The following is a 19,199-nucleotide window of genomic DNA, read 5'->3' on the forward strand; positions in this document are numbered from 1 at the left end:
TTTTATCCCCATATGTCTATTACAGTTTCCAAAATTCCTCGGTACTTGCTTTGCCTTTATGTGTGTGTCGAGGTACGTAAGAGTCGTAATTAGTTCGGAAATGATTTAATCCGCAGTCCTGAGTCTAAGACGTAGATTACGATCCGGTTTGCTTCATATCATCCCTGGCCCGAGGGCGAAACCTTCGCCAACTACACAAAATAAACCCCCACGGGTTGGGGATGAAGTAGAAAGGACATGGGAGTTGTACTAGCCGAGACAAGAGCGAACAGGTTGCTGGGGGGAATAGAAAAATGAGGAAAGTGATATGTAGATTTTGCTGGAGTTGTTCTTGGATGAACTTATTCCAGAAGTTTATTAGGTTTTGATAGTTATAAATATTGCTAAGCATCCTGGTGAAAATCTCGAAAAGGCGAAAAATGGAACCAACAACAAGAATGGATGGTTATAGAAGTTCTAAAAATGGCATAATTAATATATGATTTTTTATCGGTATTTTTGAATAAATTGGTGACATTTTTGTTATATTGATGACTTAGATTTTTACAAGTGGTCCTTCGAACACATGCATACAAAATTTATATTATATAAATGATATATCTCAAATGTCTATTTTAAATTTTAATTGCGCCTAATTCCTTTACCATGATTAAATCATTCGTCTTGGGCAAAATTTGCGTTAACACTGTCATATATAATTCATCTCAAATTCTAAAGCTTCCTCCACGTAGAAGTTTAAATCATCAAATGATGCTTCTTAAGATATTGTACGCGTTTAATATGTGTCCTTTACTCTCGTCTTATTTTAATACGATTTACGCGAAGATGAATAATTAATTCCATACATGCTTAAGAGAACTGACGAGAACTTTAGACAGATCTAAAATCTAAAGATCATGTTTACTGCTCTTTGATATTTATACATCTCTTCTTAATCAGGAAGACGTTCTAAGTAAATGATCTATTATGTGCTTTGAGTTCATTTGAATTGCTTTATTTGGAAGGAGATGGTGAATTTATATCCTATCACTTTGAAAAAGAATAAAACATCTTATACAATTTTTTGATATTCCATCTTCACATTATAGACAGTTTGCAGAAATTATGAATAACAATAAGTACAATATAGAACTTTCGTTAATAGATTCCGATTTTGCAAGAAAGTTTTTCACAAGTAGTATAACTTTGTAGAATTTGTACATGATAATAATACATCCTAAATAGGTTATTTATACCTTCCTCGTAGGTATTTCAATTCACCAAATAGCTTTATTACGAGTCAATCATTAAATTCGGCTCATTCACGATACACAATGTAGGTTAGATTTTGGTTTATTCTTAGACGGTATAGGAATAAGACTCGACGACTCCTAGTTGAACTAACAAAGGTATGAGTGGAGGATTTTGAATAAGGGTTTCGGTTTAGTTCTCGGGCCGCTGGACTTACCTCGAGGATTAGTGGATGCCCCTTTCACCCCTTTAGCCCTTCCGATTCACTTCCTTACTTCCTTCGGTGCCCTTCCGCCGCTTGCCTTAAGTAACCCATTTCTTCCACCCTTGATATTCTCAACCCTTAGGGCAGAGATTCTCAACAGTAAAATAGAAGTAGATATACTTGTTGTATTTGTAACCTTTTAGCATACAATCTTAAGGGATTATCTTTAGAAATTATGCAGAATTTTGTTTTAATGGTTAAAATTCTTTCAGAGTTGATAAATGTAGGTCTTCTTCTTTACGTTTTGATAGTTGTCTAAACAATTCTAAACTTCCTCTATATTTTTTTTATTTTTGACGCTTTGGACATTCAGTTTCAATTTTTCAATTATTTTATTCTTCTATATGTTTGTCATAAAATGCGATTCTGTTACAGGTTGTTATCATGATATTAGAAAATAGCGCTGATATCTATTGTGATTAATTGTTGAGCTGTATTACATGCATCATCGAGACAAATATCCCATTCAGCATTCCATATATAATATAATAAAAACAATAGCAATTTTTGTTAGTTATTTTACAACTTTGGTTAATCAGGATTTTATACAAGATTTATGTTTAGAATCTGTGTTTTATTGGATACAGAAGAGCTCCTTCTTGAATTAAGATCGTGTCCGTTCTCCTAACCAGGTACGAGGGCAAAGGAACTCTGCCGCTTCTATACTTATCCGCTTAATATTGTAAATCGTAAACGATGCGGCCAGGGGGACGACTATTGTATGAAATTTAAATAAAATATGATTTATATATATATATATATATATATATACATTTGTAATACTATTACAGCATAACCCTGAGTCTCCAAAATATTCTCACACTAGCCTCCAAATGCGAAATCACAAACTAACCATATAATAAACTATCCAAACATCCAAGTACAAATTGTTCATAATTTGGCGTAGATTTCTTTATTAAACAAACAACTTTATTTAATTACGTTTATTCTTAGAAATGTGTTCTCGTCACTTGTCGGCATATTTAAAAACATTTTGGTAATCACTTCATTGTGCTCGTTTAACAGTTTTTCTAATATTGTATTTCATTTAATTAACACCAGTTAATCAAATGAGCCGCCGTCTTTCCACTGTTTGCAAAAGATGTTCAAGTTCCGCAAACAGAGGACAAATAAGAAAAAATAAGACGAAGACGAAGACTTGTGGATATGTCTTTGTGAGAAAAAATTATGTGTGAGAATTGGTTTAATGAAATCATCGTGAGACATAAACGAGGGAAATGGATACAAAGTTCGCTAAATAAAAATTTGATAAATATTATAAAAATTTGATAATATCAAAAATTGATTATAATTTACGTGAAATCTTGAATTAAATTAAAGTCTTTTATTCATAAACTCCGAAATCTAAAACGACATTTTGACTCGCAATATGTGTTGTGATTTTGTTTGTTTATGACCAGTTGAATAAAAGAACCTTCCACAAATCGTCGCTTAAACAAATCTTCTTCGTAACATTAGATTTTTCAGTTATTTTGTCCTATATATTTAAATATCAACTTTATTATCGAAAGCACATGTTGGAGGCTTACGAAAGCAATTTTTACTCCTAATAACAAATTAAGTACAATTTGGGACTCATTAGCTATCATGTATCTAATTTTATATGTAAACTATTAAGACGCCAATAAAATTAGTTTAAATTTATTATTTCTAATTACATGTGTATCTCGTGACTCCAAGATTAAAACCCGAAGAAAAATTTCTAATGCCGACATAACTGCAAGTGTCAACGAATCGTGACTTCTGTATGTACTTTGGCTTTTATTTGATTAATCAAATGTGTGAAATGGCCACGGGAACCGAGATATTTGAATATCGGGCTACCGGTGAAGAATTAACATGTCATTTCAGTTCGAACAGAGATTTTAGTCGAATAAGGAGTCCTCTTTCTGGAAGAGTAGAAGAGTAGTCATGATCCGTCGAGAATTGACAAATATATGCACGTCGTAAATATAGACTTGGCTGCTTTTAAGAATAAACTCTTTATGTCAACAGAATGTTGACACGTATGTAAATTCAGAAAAATATAGGATTCGATTTTTTAGGAGAGCTTAAATGGAGTGTGTGTATTTTCATTCAATATATTCATATAGGAAAATTTTTGTTAGTTATTTTGATTTGTATTAATTTATCTTATTTTTCTTGGACGTTTTATTTACTCCTCTGCTATTTTAGTCTAAAATATATATTGATAGACTTCAATTAAAAAAACTGACTTAGAATAAAAATACCTATCCATTTATTATATATATATATATATATATATATATATATATATATATTTGTTCAATCCTAACGAATCAAAAATCCTCCTTCCTTTCCCAAATCTTTTTCTTCCCTCGCGCGTTTGCGAGTGCAAAGGTATCGTCTGCAATTGTTTTAAAAATATTTTAATCTGTGTCTCCTCGTCATAATAAACGGATGAGTTTAATATGAAAACGTAGTGGTACACTGCAAAGCTTATTGTGTAGATCCTAATTAGGAGATGGCTTTACGTCTAACAAAAGGAAGAAAGGAGTTATGTTCTCCTGGAGACTCCTCCAGGTCTCCTCTCTGATAAGAAGTAAGAACTCGGCTCTAGTACCGTATAACCGCCGGGATTAGAAGAAGACATAAATACATATTTATATACGTATTTGTCTTGCTAGATCTTGACGTTTTTATTCTCTAACTTAATCCTCGACGTTCTATATTAACGAAGTCTGTTCTCCACGATCATTCGGATGTATTAGCTATATCATTTTCGATAAGTGCGCTCCGTAATAATGGGATACTTTGTATTAGTCGTACTTATAAAAAGTTATAATTCATATAAAGGAATTTCGACCGGGTAAAAGTTTGCTCCCATGATATCATAGATGCTTATGTAAACGCATTCTTGCACGTACACACTCACAGATATATATATATATATATATATATACATATATATATATATATATATATATTGAATTTAGAATTTTTTTTAATATGTTTTTTATTCTATTAATTAAGACGCTATTAATACATATGTCTACATCAATTTCAGATTTATACACTATATATTCAAATTAATTATTAAAATTTATAACCCCAAACAAAATCGATCATTTTCTAAAATATGTAATATAATTCGTTATCACATTATTACATCATTATCTTCCATAATACCTGGCATTCATGTGCTCAAGTGAAGATTTGCGATTTACAAAACCTTTAGACGAGGACATTTAATTTCCTCACTAGGTTGTTTGAACTTGAAACCTTAGGGGATGTTTATAGAAAAGCGAACATCACAATAGAAACATTATCTCTAAATCGGAAACGAATCTGAGCCTATGTCAGGAGAAACTACCGACAGGAGCATAATTGAGGAATGATTAGACGCCATCCAGAAAATGTGATACTTTGATACTAAAAAATAAGGCAATCGAGAGCGAAGTTAGTACTGGTATAATATCAATATTACAATTGATTACGCCAACGAATCTTCTTCATAAGTCTATTACCCCCGTGTTTGATATAAACTTTATGACTAATCTATCTGGAGTGGAAACTGGGTAAGAATTCCACTTCCAAGGGAGTCATTATTCAAAGAATTATCTGCGCAAGATGGGTAAGTTTTGTTTTCGTGACTCGGCATACTATTAGATTTAATCTCACGGACTGAACGCCGTGAAGAATATCATAAGCCATTCAGAAAGAATACAACGTAGTAAGATATAATTTATGATATTGTATCTTAATTCCAAATCCCTCGGCTTAAGCTTTTAAATCCCGTGTCACGGGCGTGTGATTCAAAAAGGTCATCAGCGTATTAAAAATTCGAACGCATGTAAAACAGCAGAGGAATAATTCACTTCATTAATAAAGAATATACATATTTATTTCATCATCTTCGTAATATATCTGTAAGTTGTTGGTTTATCAAGTACCAAGTATGGCAAGGTTGAATTAATTATAAATAGTGTTTGTGGCTTAAGGTATTCGACCACAAATTATTCTCTTCGGTGTGATGTGCAAATCAGGCGACTAAATATTCGTCCAAGAGCATCGGAAGTTCAAGCTGGCCGAATCCCGTGGGTCGCTTAACCGATTTAGCAAAGGTGCCTTCGATGTATGCAAAATAAGGAAGCGATGGGTTACCAATAGGTTATAGCCCCAAGCTTACCTACATGACTTATAGGAAAAGTGGATATATATATATATATATATATATATATATATATATATCTACCTACGTAGCCTAAAGTAAGTATTAACCCGCCGCCGGGGCTACTCCCGCGTGTACGGTGATTAAAACGACTTGCTTTCGGCCGAATTACCAAACGGTGTTAGTTAAATACCAAAGTGTTTCGGGATAGGATAGACACACTTCGATGGACACGGTACAAACATTGTTTTGTAATCTCAAACTCACAAAGAATTAGAATATGGGCATCGTAAACATGGAACTAGTTGTGCGTGGCATCGTGCTTTAAAGCAAATTGCTGGAAATATATAGATCGATATGAATATAAACATATCCTGCATTCGTAGACTTTGTTGTTTTTACTACTCGACCATCCTAAGACGAAAAACCAAGCTTATCTGAGACCTAATAATTCCAGTTTGAAGTTTAGCTAAATATTTCCACTCCCTTTCCTCCGAGTTGACACGGCGGCGTCGATCAACCGATGCGCGACTATCGCTTTGACACCTGTCGTAGGTTGTTCGCGAGATTTTCCGGAACGTCGCACCAATCTCGATCGGAAGTGCTTCCTTCCAACTCCTATGAAAGTAGCTACGGCTTGATTTAACTCCTGAGGTAAGTCGAGACACGAAGAGCAATGACAAGATACCCTGAGAAGAATTCTGTAGATGATTAGTGAAGCCGAGAACAAAAGATTTTCTAAGGAAAAGCTGGGGTAAAAGTAAAAGCTTTAAAGCAGGCGAAGTTTGATAATCATAATTTATATCTACAAATTAAAACTTGTTCATAGCAGACGACTATATATTCACTACGTCACAGTAAATACAAATATCACAGTAAGTCATCCCTATATTACCCGATTTCAAATCTCTGTCCATTTATCATTTTTCATGTACTTGGCGGTTTTGTTATGTACATAAAACTGTCGTTTATTCTCCACTTTACAAATTGGCCGCGTTCAACGCTCGCATTAAGATATTCACTTATTCAGCCATTATCCTAACCCCTGGGATTCTCTGTCGGTTCCGAGGTTTAAACTGGGGACATCGGGGGGATGAACCTCACAAATCGTTATCACGGGGGATAATGTATGTTTTTGGAGACAGGGGTAGAGATGAAATGAAATAAAATCAGGTGGAAATTTTAAAATTTATTCTACAGAAATATTAAATCTGTATTTTTTATTCTCGTACAAGTTGACTATCATGTGCATTCTTTTTTGTTCTAGTCCTTTCAGTCCATCTATTTTTTTTCGAGAGCATCTCGGATTTTCCAATAAGCGTGTGATCAAATTTCATCTCTTTGCTTTCAATTCCTTCTTAATAATATATTTTTCATTAATAAGTTATCTATAAATAAAAAAATGCGAAAATATTAAATATGTTTTCGATCAGCATATAATGATCTAATCTTCTATATTTAGGCACTGCTTTTAAGATTTTCCAAGTTTAAATAATTATTTTACTACTTGATTTATTCTATTATACTAAATTCTAATCAGAATGCTTCTTGATAATATAAATCTCACTTAAAATTTGATGGTAAATCCACCCCCTGTTCGCGGTTTTCGGGGTAGTTGCCATACATTCCGGGTTAAGGGTGAAATCGGATCTCAAGTCGGATGAAGGGATTTCTCCCATAGACTTCTTCCTGTTTCGGTTCTTCGCGGTTCGCTTCTTTGGATTTTGTCTTAGCGGGACTAAATCTCAAAGGTTTGGTGAGGGAAATATGAAGTTTATTACATTTTCGATGTAATAGTCAAAGTAATATTTACACATATTAAAAAAATAGTAAAAATTATAAAAGCTGGCTTAGACTTTCATATTTAATTACTATTCAACGTTATGCAGCATAAAATTCTAGTTGTATTCGTTTCTAAAGATGCAGTTTGTTTTATTAATTATTGGATAATTTTCTTGAAAAAAATATCTAGTATACATTTCAGCCTAATTAATAAATATAAATTTAAAAATTTTAAACTTGGGATTTTTTAATTAAATTTTCATTATAATTGAATTAAATAGAATTATAATTAAATTTATATAACCTATTTATTTATTTAAAAGAAAGCCACTAATAACCAGTATAGTGAAATTAATAAAAAAAATATCCAAAAAAGATTATATATTATATAATAGAAAGTATGCGGTAACCAACAATAATATATATTAGATATGAATATCAAATACTGAATTAATCAGCAAGTTAATAAGAAGTGGTTGCAAAAGTATCTAAAAATTGTTTAGTGATATGAAAATAGTTGCTGTATAAAATGTAGATATTATTTTGTAATGTATATAGAAACAAATTTCGAATATTTGAAAAAAATAGTAAACAATACACATATCATTACAAAATTCAAAAATGTAATGGGAAAAATAAAGTAGTAACAGAATGCTTTGAAATAATTGGATTCTAATGTAATATTGATCTAACTGATAACTGATCTAATTTATACATAAAGAAGTTTTTAAATATGGAAACACTCATAAGTTCATTTGGATAATGACCAGGCATCCTATTGAATAAACTATATCACTTTTGTCGAAATTTAAATATGTGGCTTAAGGCAAGTTGCATATAATTCCCGATATGTATGAATTATCGACTTGATCAATTAAAATTAGGATTTACCTACTTTCAAAATTATGCTTTTTATGCCAAACTTTTTTTTTTTTATTATGATAAAATATCAAATTTTGACTCACGTACACACATCATTTTTCCAATTTTGGTGTCAAACGATTCAGTTCGATTTGGAACGTCAAGAAGCAAAAAATCAGCCAATTGGATAATCTGAAAACAAACTCCTACATTTTTCTTATTGGTTTCAATTTTGCATAATTCCTTTTCTGGTAAAGCCATCCAAAGGACACCAGGAGTTTTATTTCTGAGTCTATTCCCTTTATATCGATTATTTCAATTATTTTCTTTTAATATCACGATTTTCGATGAAAACAACGGATGCGAGCTCGGATTCGTTTCGATGGTATGAGGAATCTGTGAGGAATGGTAAAGCGTCTTACACGCGGCTTAATTCTTGTTAGTCTAAAGTTTTAATTCGCACTACTTATACACGAAACACACAGATACAATGTGTAAATGTTCACGTGGAGCAATATTTTCTCTTAGTATATGTATTGTAGTGATTAAAATTACCGTTCTTATTTAAAGGTTTAATACACAAGAAAATTGGTTAAAGGATTTGTTAGGTATACTCTGTACGGGATGCGTGCCAAGAAAACGCTACAGGATCTAATGCGCAGTAGGTGCACCGGCGGAATGAATTTTCTGAAAATTAATTATCTGCATGTTAGAAATAGTGGAAAGTAATTATTTGGTGAATATAAATAATGCCTTTCATGTGTCTTGTTCACATGCATATTTTCATAGAAACAGTAAGGACGTAGACACGCTTCGAACTCCAAATGTAAAAAAAAATCAGGTGCCAAAATCGTATACTTAAACTTGGTAGCATTGTCTAAATTTTTATATATTCGTTTATCAATTTTATTTGCAATTAAAGTTTCAATCAAGAATATCATGTTCCAAGAAAAAAATTCAATAATTTTCCAATGAAGTATTCACATTATTTCATGTTTAATTAACAAAATAAAATAGAAGGAACAGTTCCAAATATATGATTTGCATTCAATCTTAATTATATTTTTCTGCACGTGTATTTTTAATTCTGTTTCATGGATATTTCGATTCATTTACTCCGTATTGTAAAAGTTTCTGCAGTTTTAAAAATAATTCTTCCAAGAATTCTTTATAATCAAAGGAGACTCACAATGAAGAGATTATATAAACTTTTTCGGGTTCCCGAATCACAAAACAATATTAAATCTCTTAATTATCTATTGAAAATAAAAATTCACAGAGTGATTAATTTACAAAAAATGTATTCTTAAAATATACATAATATGATCGTAAGACGTGATATTTTATTAGGAGGATTTGCTAGAATATTTATATCAGAAAGCGAAGCCCGCGACATGAAAGGAAAGATTATACAGCTTTTTGCTCTCAGAGTGGGTACTTGAGAATAAAAATAATAATCACCATTAAATGTTCTTTGTAGTTGATTTTTTTGTTTGCTAATTAATAGCAGCATTGAGAAAGCTGAATGCTCAATCCCACCCCCGGCTGGGGAAAGATTTTTTAATCTTTATATAATAATCTTTGCATAATATAATGTGCTCGTTACTCTACTAAAACTCCTAATGGAGAACGCTGTTTTTTTCATAGGAGAGTGGAAAATAAGGGTATCAGGCTTTAGGTAAGTCTTTCTTGTCAAGAGATAGTAAATTATGCATATATATCATATCTGCATCTTGATACTTGAAAAATATTCACTGATTGATTTAAATAAAAATTGCATATATAGTTGCATACATATTATTAACTTCATAGCTAGTTCCACACCTATTGGTTAATTTATTTTTGGCTTGAATATCAATTTTATCATTTCTACAGTGAACAAGTTAATAATAACCAAATCTCTACTTATTGCTCCTCAATTTAAAACAATCATTCCGAACCAAAAACTACTTTCTGGTAACAATTTTACATTAAGTTCTGCTACACATGCCCTTAAAATGCATATGAAAATTTCAAGCTTACATATTTATGCAATATTTACATTTATTCTTAATTTAATTAATTTACAATTTATTTCTATATATTTATTTCTTTCTTCCCCAGGTAAATCTTTGCCCCTGCATTGTGTGGTTGAGTCTGCTCCAGCTCTGCAGGACGCTTGCGCCCCCCGAGCGACACAGTGGCGTCGTAGGGCTCTTATAGAAACAGATAGCTACGTCATCATTCCTACATCAACTGCTTTTCACGATGTTGTAGCTGCGGCTCTGCAAAGGCTAGGGTACCCTGCGGAGGCACTTGCAATGGCAAAAGGTAATAAAATGATTACTTGAACTATTATTTCATGTTTTTATTTCGACTCTAATTATCGATTTTCTTCCAGGTTCTGTGGTGATCAAAAACTGGAAACCTTTATCCCTGGATTTAATCAGCGACAGTTCCCTTTGCACAGTCGGCGAAGTCTTAGGCGAATTGACTGCTGTGGCAACACTTCGTATAACAGTTTTGAGGCCACCTCGACCTCCTGGAGCAGGTAACGGCGCTCCTGGAGCAGGGGACGGGCAAACAGGCATTGCTGGTCCTTTGGCTGAAGTCCGGGATAAACTCTTAAGGTTGCTGTTGTTGCAGAGCCACGGATTGCTGAGGTCTACTGGGTGCCCTTTGGACGAGGTAATAATGATAAATTGGAAAAATGGCATATACCAAAATGCAATACATATACGAAATGCATGCAATACTTAAGCATAATTTTTGAATTATGGGACTTTCTTCTTTGTTTTTCTTTCTTATTGACCAGTTTTCGTTTCAATGAAACAATTTGTACTAAAATGACTACTAACAAATATGGGCATCCAAAATGAAATAAGTAAAGTAGTAAAAATTTACGATTACAAAATATAAAATATTTTGAGACAGAAAAAACTGTGTATAAAAAAATACGTATTACGTCTCTTTCATATCATGTGCCATTTTTTATCCTCTGCCATTTTTTTGCTCAATTCAGTAGTTAAGCAGATAATTTTATTAACCGTTCTCTAATTCCAAATTACACACTAGTTTGCCACGAGTATTAAACAATGAGGCCGTAAATTAATTTATACATAATTTTATTGTTCTACCGTATTTTATGTTTTATATTTACTTTGATTATAACTCTAATTCAACGCTGTTGATTACTTCTGACTATTTTTGATTCATATCTAATTTACAATTAGTCAAGTACAGTTAAATATTTTGTCACAAAATGTATAAGGATTTTGTAAAAGCTGTTAATTTCAACCACTTATGGTTGATAATATGATTTTTATTACATATTGACAATAACTTCAAAGTTTTGGTGATTGACCGATTACTTCTAAAAAATATAGAAAAAGAAAGGTTATAACATATGTTGTAAATTAATGTCCTCATGTAATAGCATAAACGTGAGATATTGTAAAAAATATGATTTAAAAAAGTGATATTTCTAAAATGTTCCTTTATGAGTACTTGATTTGAATTCATTGTAAATATCTAAAGTCAATATCTTTATTTTTATATAAATTATTATAATGTCATATAAAATTAAAACTAGTAGTGCATAGCATCGTGCCTTAAGGCAAATTGCTGGAACTTCTTGTACCGAAAATTAAAATTTTTAAAAAAGATTCAATTTTTTTTTCAGAACTTTGAAAAAAATAGATTTTTGAGAATTTTAAAATTTTGGAAAAAATTGACCTTTCTGAAAAAATAGATTTTTTTATACAGGAATATTTTGAAATTTTGAACTTTTTTCTAAGGTATGCCAAAATATTCAGAAACCTTTGAAACGTAAAGATATATAAAAATGAAAAGTTTTTGTTAAATATAAAGTAATCATAATTAATTCGTTTCTCTTTCTATGCGTGTGTCAGGGCTCGGTCAGTGGATCGAAAATTGTAAGCTGTTTTATAATTTTGATTTTTTTTAATTACCAAGACCTTCGTTAAATACGAAGTAATAAATAATAATTCGCCCGGCTACCGTTGTCACCTGAGCGTCCCGCCTCTCTCCCGTTTCTGGCCCAAGATCGGCGTCGCGCGATCGGCGGAGACGAGGCACGTCTTAATATGACTTTATCTAAGTATGTTAATCCTTCAGTAAATCACACGGACATCTCCTGGCATAATTTAGAGTCGCCGAGATTAAATTCTTAAGCCTTGTTTAAGAATAGAATCTTAGATTTATTATACGAGTATACCGGATTTTGAGTCCGTCTCGGAGTTTATTTTTTGGTGTCGCCGTGAGATTATGGCAACTGCTGCGTATTTGGGTTATGGTGATATTTTTTAAAAAAATAATTCATTGGAGAATAAATTGACCAGTAATAATTAATTTTTGTTAGAGATATATGATAGCAACACTAATCTATCTACTCTACTGAGTCTACGTCTACTATTACATCCCTTCATGCAAATAATGGTTAATTTCTGCACAATATAATTACGAGCCATATACGATAATTAGATTTATATCACTCAAACTATAGTATTCTCATACAATTTCAATTCATATGATCACAACTATTAATATTCGAGTTTCAATTAATATCAGGTACATTTAAATTGACTAGAAGCTTATGTGATACTTAATATTTCAAGCTACAGTTCGAAATGGGAGTTAAATTTTTTACACAATCGCATTTAACTTAAATTATAATTTTTATTATATTATTCTTAATTTAATAATCTAATACGAGATTACTCTAATTCTTCCTCACGGACGTATATCATCCAAGATTTAGCTCTATTTACCTTGAACAAGATCTTTGCATAATGTTGAAAATTATATTTATTGTGAGGCCGAGTCTGGCGATTATTAAAAAAAATTGGCCGCGGATCATGTTCGCAAATGAAGATAAAGTAACTTTTGCAAAAAAGTTTTTCCTAAGGGTAAACTCGGCTCATTCAAACTTTAATTCCTGCTCGCTAGATTTATAAGCTTAAACTGACTTTAATGGTCAATTAGAAGATGTAGTGGTTATACATGTTTTATATACATTTATTTGTATTTTTCTATGTGTATATAAATCTATTTACCTAATATTGTCGCATTATAATTCCGTTATAAATCTGAAATAAGACTAGCTCATGTTGAATGTCAGTCGGAGATTAATGTATAGCAAGTCATAAAATTAGATCTTGTTAATATTTGCACAGATGACTTTGGTTGTCAGAAATCACGTTGATTAGATTTTGTAATTAGCGAAAAAATAAAAAAAGTAATACCAGAACAAATATTTACTCCGCTTAGCTCATTAAATAATTGCGGAAGCTTAATCTGCATAAGTTTTTAAGATTTTCTTTCTGACAGTGGAATAAAAATTATTTAATAAGTATTCTCTGTCACTTTGTATAGATTTTAATCTATTCATGAATATACCTTTCTACAATTGAAATAAAAATATCAGTTATTAAAATTTTCACTTTCATCAGGAAATATGCGAAAGATTAAATGCGGAATTTAATGCGAGATTTAAATTAGAAGAAATTATTTAAGGAATGAGTTTGCTAGGAAAGCAGAAATTAAATAATACTACCTTGATAATCTTAGGAATGCGGTTGCTCATTTTGTAAAGATACTACTAAGATATTTACAAGATTAATTTTTGTTTCAAGTGGCTTTATACTTTTGGATATTTTATATGAAAATAAAAACGGCAAAACTTTATTAAAAAAATCCGTGGATAGATATCTTTGAAAATTTGAATTAAATTTATAATTTGAATTCACTAGTTGTAATAATAGATAATCACCGAGCACAACAATATATATTTACCTCAAATACAAGTTAAGTTCTGTATAAGTTTCCAAGTGAAATGAGCACTTCTCCTGCATTGGTCCATCAAAATATAAATCATACGTCAGCATTATGAAAGATATTTTAGTATAATAAAAATACATCAGATATAGATAACATCATCTGTTGGGTTGCCTTCTAAAGATAATATCCACATTATTAGGAAGTCACTACAAACATATAGTACTATTAAATTGAATCCTATATATACCATGCAATGAGACAATTTTCTTAGGAATAAGGTAGTTATGAATTATTTCCATATCGACTTCCACCAAAGAAGTATCCCAAGACGCTGCCGCCGTCTGTAAACCGCCACCACGTGTCTTTCTGCCCTCATTTCCACCCTTAGCTCCTGCTTCGTTTTCCCATCGCTTTTGATCTTATTAATACCGACGAAATAATGCCCGGTAATCTTATTAAAGACACTAACCTCCTCGATCTCGGGCGATGTTCTACAAGTACATTAACCGACAGAAAAACAGTTAACGCAAAATCCGCAGCAGACTGATTAGCGAGAGCGCATGCAAAAACTTTTACGCCTCCGCCGATGTATGGGAGCAGGAGGTCGGTCTGTTCTCTTTCGTGCCGAGTAGGGTTCTCAAATTCAGCTCAAATAGAAATTATAGTTGGTTGTGGTGAAATATTAGATACCTAATAGTTTACATTTTGAGATATCTATTATTCACTTCTTGATGAACGAAGTCTATCATCATAAAAATTAAAATATCAGTCATTAAAATTTTAACTTCCATAAAAAATATGCGAACGATTAAATAGTGGAATTTAATGCGCGATTTAATTTAGAAGAAATTATGTAAGGAAAGAGTTTGCGATGAAAGCAGCAATTATATAAAGAAACCTTGATCATTTTGAGAATGCGATTATTGATTTTATAACCACTAAAAAATTAAAACTAAAAATTGATGTTGTTGTCCGTCGATAAAAACGATAGATGTATTGTATTTATTCATTTATTCATCAATAAGGAAGAGTAATTCATCAATAATATAAATGGCTTCCTTTTCTATGAATTAAGAAGCCCTGTTTCAGTGTGTACCTACTAGTATGTGTGTATGTGAGCTTAAGAAGAGAGCTTTTATCGTGCTTCGAAACTCTCGGAGACAAAGACCTGAATATAATCATTCTTGAACTGTTAAGATTATGGATGAAACTGCGGAAGTAATACTTGCGGATGAGTTGCGGTTATTCTGGAAGGGTAATTCTCAACTGATTCTGATTATAATATTATTACAAACTAGACAAGAGAATGATTTATAATAAAACACTTAAGTACCATAAGAACAAAACAAAAAAATATTATATTTGTTACATAATACAAACGTTACAATTTGTGTGTCCAAAATTAAAAAAAATGCATCAGCGATTCATGTTTTGTTTCCAATATCTCTCTCAGTTTGATCTTGGGTTATATTTTGTATTATTGTATTAGTTTCCGGATAATACTGTGTGAGTTTTTCATTAAAATCTGGCAAGAACTCTGTCCATTGCGATAAAAAGAAATTGCAAGCGGCTGGTCTTTCTATCAATTTTCTATCCTTTACAAAATTTGTTACAGAAAATCGTGACCTCATATTCGGCCCTTTTATTATTTCATCTCTCTCAAATTTATTTAAAGTTATACGTTCCACTTGAACAAATGCTAAAAAGACATATCTATGAATCCCACTGTCTATGGGAGGCGAAACACCAACGTATTGCGCCACCAAATCTGCTTGTCTTAAATCCAAATTGGATCCTGGAACATTTATGATAAGCCAATGTAACCAAGGGCTTAAAATATTGTTTGCTGAAGTTGGAGAATCTAGATCTATCATCATTATGGAATACAAACAGTTTTCTTCGGTTTCCCATGTGACAGTTGGACACTCCACGACTTCTTCTGGTAGAAGATGATTTCCTATTAGGACTCGAGCCCGAGATGGATACTGGATGAACATTACTTTATGAGAAGATTTTTCGAGGAGATCGGGAATAATGTAGTAGTCTACTAAATTATTAGAAAGTTGAGACATGTAATCGACTGATTCCATTGATGATGATACTGTTGATATTTCCTCTTCTTCGCAAACTTCATCGTAATTTGTGGTGGTTGTTTCAATCATTTTAGAATTATTTGAAAAATACTTAAAAATTTATAAAAATGAAAAATTTATGACAGTTTTTTTGTTTAATAAAGTAGTATCAAAAAATATCCGTGTATTATGAAATATGCACGGATTTCAAAATTATTATATATTGAATAGTTAATTATACATATTGAATATTCATTGAAATAATTATTTTATTGTTCGAAGTCTATATTTTTCTTTTTATTTTGTTTCAGATAACACTTTCTCAGCTCTGCCGCGGAAATTCTGCCGGCGCCCCTCATGTACCAGTACCGGAACCACCACCCGAGTTACTTCGAAAATTCGATGCCTGGTTCGCCGCCCAACTGAGCCCTTCGACACCGCCATATGCGCACCCACACGCATACTCCCAACGTCCACGAGGCAGCCCTTCGCCCAGAATAGATCCTGATCACCATCAACAAATCCCCAATTCCCTTCATTCTCATCATCCTGTGCATCAGCATACTGTGCATCCAGCACTGCAAACTTTGCATTCGCAATATCCCAGTCAGAAAACTCGTATGCGTACAAGTTTTGATCCTGAACTTGAGTTACCGAAGTTACAAAGGTGGTTCAATGAAAACCAACATCCAAGCAGGCAGCAGATTCAGAACTATGTTAGGGAATTGAATGAGCTTGAATCGAGGCGAGGTCGGAAACCATTAGATGTCAATAATGTGGTGTACTGGTTTAAAAATGCAAGGGCTGCCCAGAAACGAGCGGAACTACGGGGATCAGCTGCTGCTGCTTTGGGGTGCCATTTAGGGACATTAAACGGTTTTGGAGATAATCATTCCCCGTATCTTAAAAGTCCTTCTTCCAACAATTCTACAAGTCGCAGACCACCATCTGCGATGAGCGATGATAACCTATCTAACGACGGTTCTGAAGATGGACAAAACGGAGAGAGAAGGCCTGTCACACCAGACGCTCCTTTATCACTTACCACACGGAAGGCTGAGATTAAAGAAGAACTTGATCCAGATATGGACAGTCCACAAGACACATCCAATAACAATAACACAAAGCATTCGCCCAGTGATCAAGAAGATTCTGAAATAGATATGGAAGTTGTTTCGTCTCCTCCTAGGCTGGATTCTACAGGTCACCAGGAGTTCAGAAGTCCGAGTCCTGTAGATGGTGTAACTGGGAGAGATTTAGCTTTTCCCTTGGTGCCTAATTCCATGTTCAGTCACAGCATTATGTATATGTCTCACTACATTCCTGGACTTGGTCATCAGCCCGGTGCGTCACCTCCAAGTAGCAGCGGTTTGAATTTATCTGCGCTATCTGAAGACAGGAGAAAGAGAAATAGAACATTTATAGATCCTGTTACTGAAGTTCCGCGTTTGGAACATTGGTTCACAGCAAATACTCATCCTTCACACAATCTAATTCTCAAATATACCGAAGAATTGAATCGTATGCCGTACAGGCAAAAGTTTCCCAGATTGGAGTCGAAAAATGTGCAATTTTGGTTCAAAAACAGACGTGCAAAGTGTAAAAGATTAAAGATGTCGCTTTATGAAGGTGGTGCTCCACTTGGACTGCCTCCTTATGAATAACTAATTGATAATTCTCTTTTTTGAGATTAAAAACGCGAATTTATAAGTGTGTTATAATATGATTTAAACTTCAGAAGTCATCGCAAATATAATTATGTTAAATCGATTATTAATAGTTTAAGAAATGTGTCTAGTGTTCCGCGATATGTGATTGAAGTTAGTTTAATTATTATGTTCGTAATAAATTTTTGATTTATAGTTATAGTTATCATACTCAATAACATTGATCTTGTACAAAACATGTTAACGATATTTTTATTATGTCTTAATTGTTAAAACATTGAACAAATTTGTAAATAATATATTTAAGATAAGACTAGTTGTACTATAATAAATTCTGAAACAAAACCGTGCTGGGCATTGCCTAAATGGCGTATTTGCAATTAACCAAAGACGAGTTAGAAAAATGATTTGTAATATATAAATGGCATTAATAAACATTCCAGTCACTTTTGTACAAAATGTAATATTAGGACTTTGCTGGTCTACTTCAACTTCATTAAATGATAAGACCTTTTTGTCATAGCAAAAATATCAAATAGTGCTTCTGAATCATTCCATAGATTATATAATATAGAATATTTGTAAACACTTAGAATTTACCTTATAGTATTTTATTTATAATTTTCACAAACCAATAGATTAATAAATATCATAAAAGGTCTTTTTGCCATATGTACTGTAATAGTCAAACTAATATATGTGTATCTATTCAAAAATTTAAATAACAGTCTCATATAAGAATAAATTTATAAATAGTTCCCTTAGTCAGATTTCAGAGTTTTAAATGGATATAAATATGTAGTAAACAATGTAACAAATTCTTTTAAAAAATATTTGTAAGATAAAATTGTAGTTACATAAGAATTGAATTTTTAACTCAACATTCAAAGGATTATATATTTAATTATATAATTTCCAGTATCTGTATAATTATTTCTGCAACTACTAATTTTAAAAATTATGTGCCATTCATAATTCAAACTGTTTCTTAACCTTTTTGAACCGATGCAGAAAAAAGTATTATCATGCAATGCATATTATTATTTTGCCATTTTTATGTAAAAATTATTGAACAAACGAGTGAAAATGTTATTAAATCAGTATCTTATAAAGATCTTGTTCTTTGTTTTTAGAAACACTCGTAATATAATATTGTAAAATAATATAAGATAATTTGAAATAAATTTAATGAGAAATAATAACGGATTTTTTATTGAAAAATTATTCAATCAAAAAGTTATATTAAACATATATATTATTCAAAATACGTATAATATATAATATAAAAATATATATTATATATCATTACGTTATTTTCAAAATGTCGCCCGCTTTGTGAAAGTGTTATGATTATGTGCCGATGACTTTAATATATAAATAAAAAATATACG

General features: G+C 31.9%; 1 protein-coding gene across 1 annotated transcript in view; it reads left to right on the forward strand.

Moving 5' to 3' along the window:
• LOC113368248 overlaps positions 1 to 18,435 on the forward strand; it is a 33,405-nt gene extending 14,970 nt beyond the window's left edge. Inside the window, exons 2-5 of the mRNA XM_026609811.1 lie at positions 10,395 to 10,601; positions 10,672 to 10,821; positions 10,882 to 10,958; positions 16,453 to 18,435. Coding sequence (XP_026465596.1) covers positions 10,395 to 10,601; positions 10,672 to 10,821; positions 10,882 to 10,958; positions 16,453 to 17,805 — 1,787 coding nt within the window. The 3' untranslated portion in view covers positions 17,806 to 18,435. The remainder of the gene's footprint in view (positions 1 to 10,394; positions 10,602 to 10,671; positions 10,822 to 10,881; positions 10,959 to 16,452) is intronic.
• Positions 18,436 to 19,199: the final 764 nt, after the last annotated feature.

This window comes from Ctenocephalides felis, unplaced genomic scaffold, assembly GCF_003426905.1.
Source record: "Ctenocephalides felis isolate EL2017-DRISC unplaced genomic scaffold, ASM342690v1 CF-g0.4_SCAFFOLD_01170, whole genome shotgun sequence".
NCBI lineage: Eukaryota > Metazoa > Arthropoda > Insecta > Siphonaptera > Pulicidae > Ctenocephalides > Ctenocephalides felis.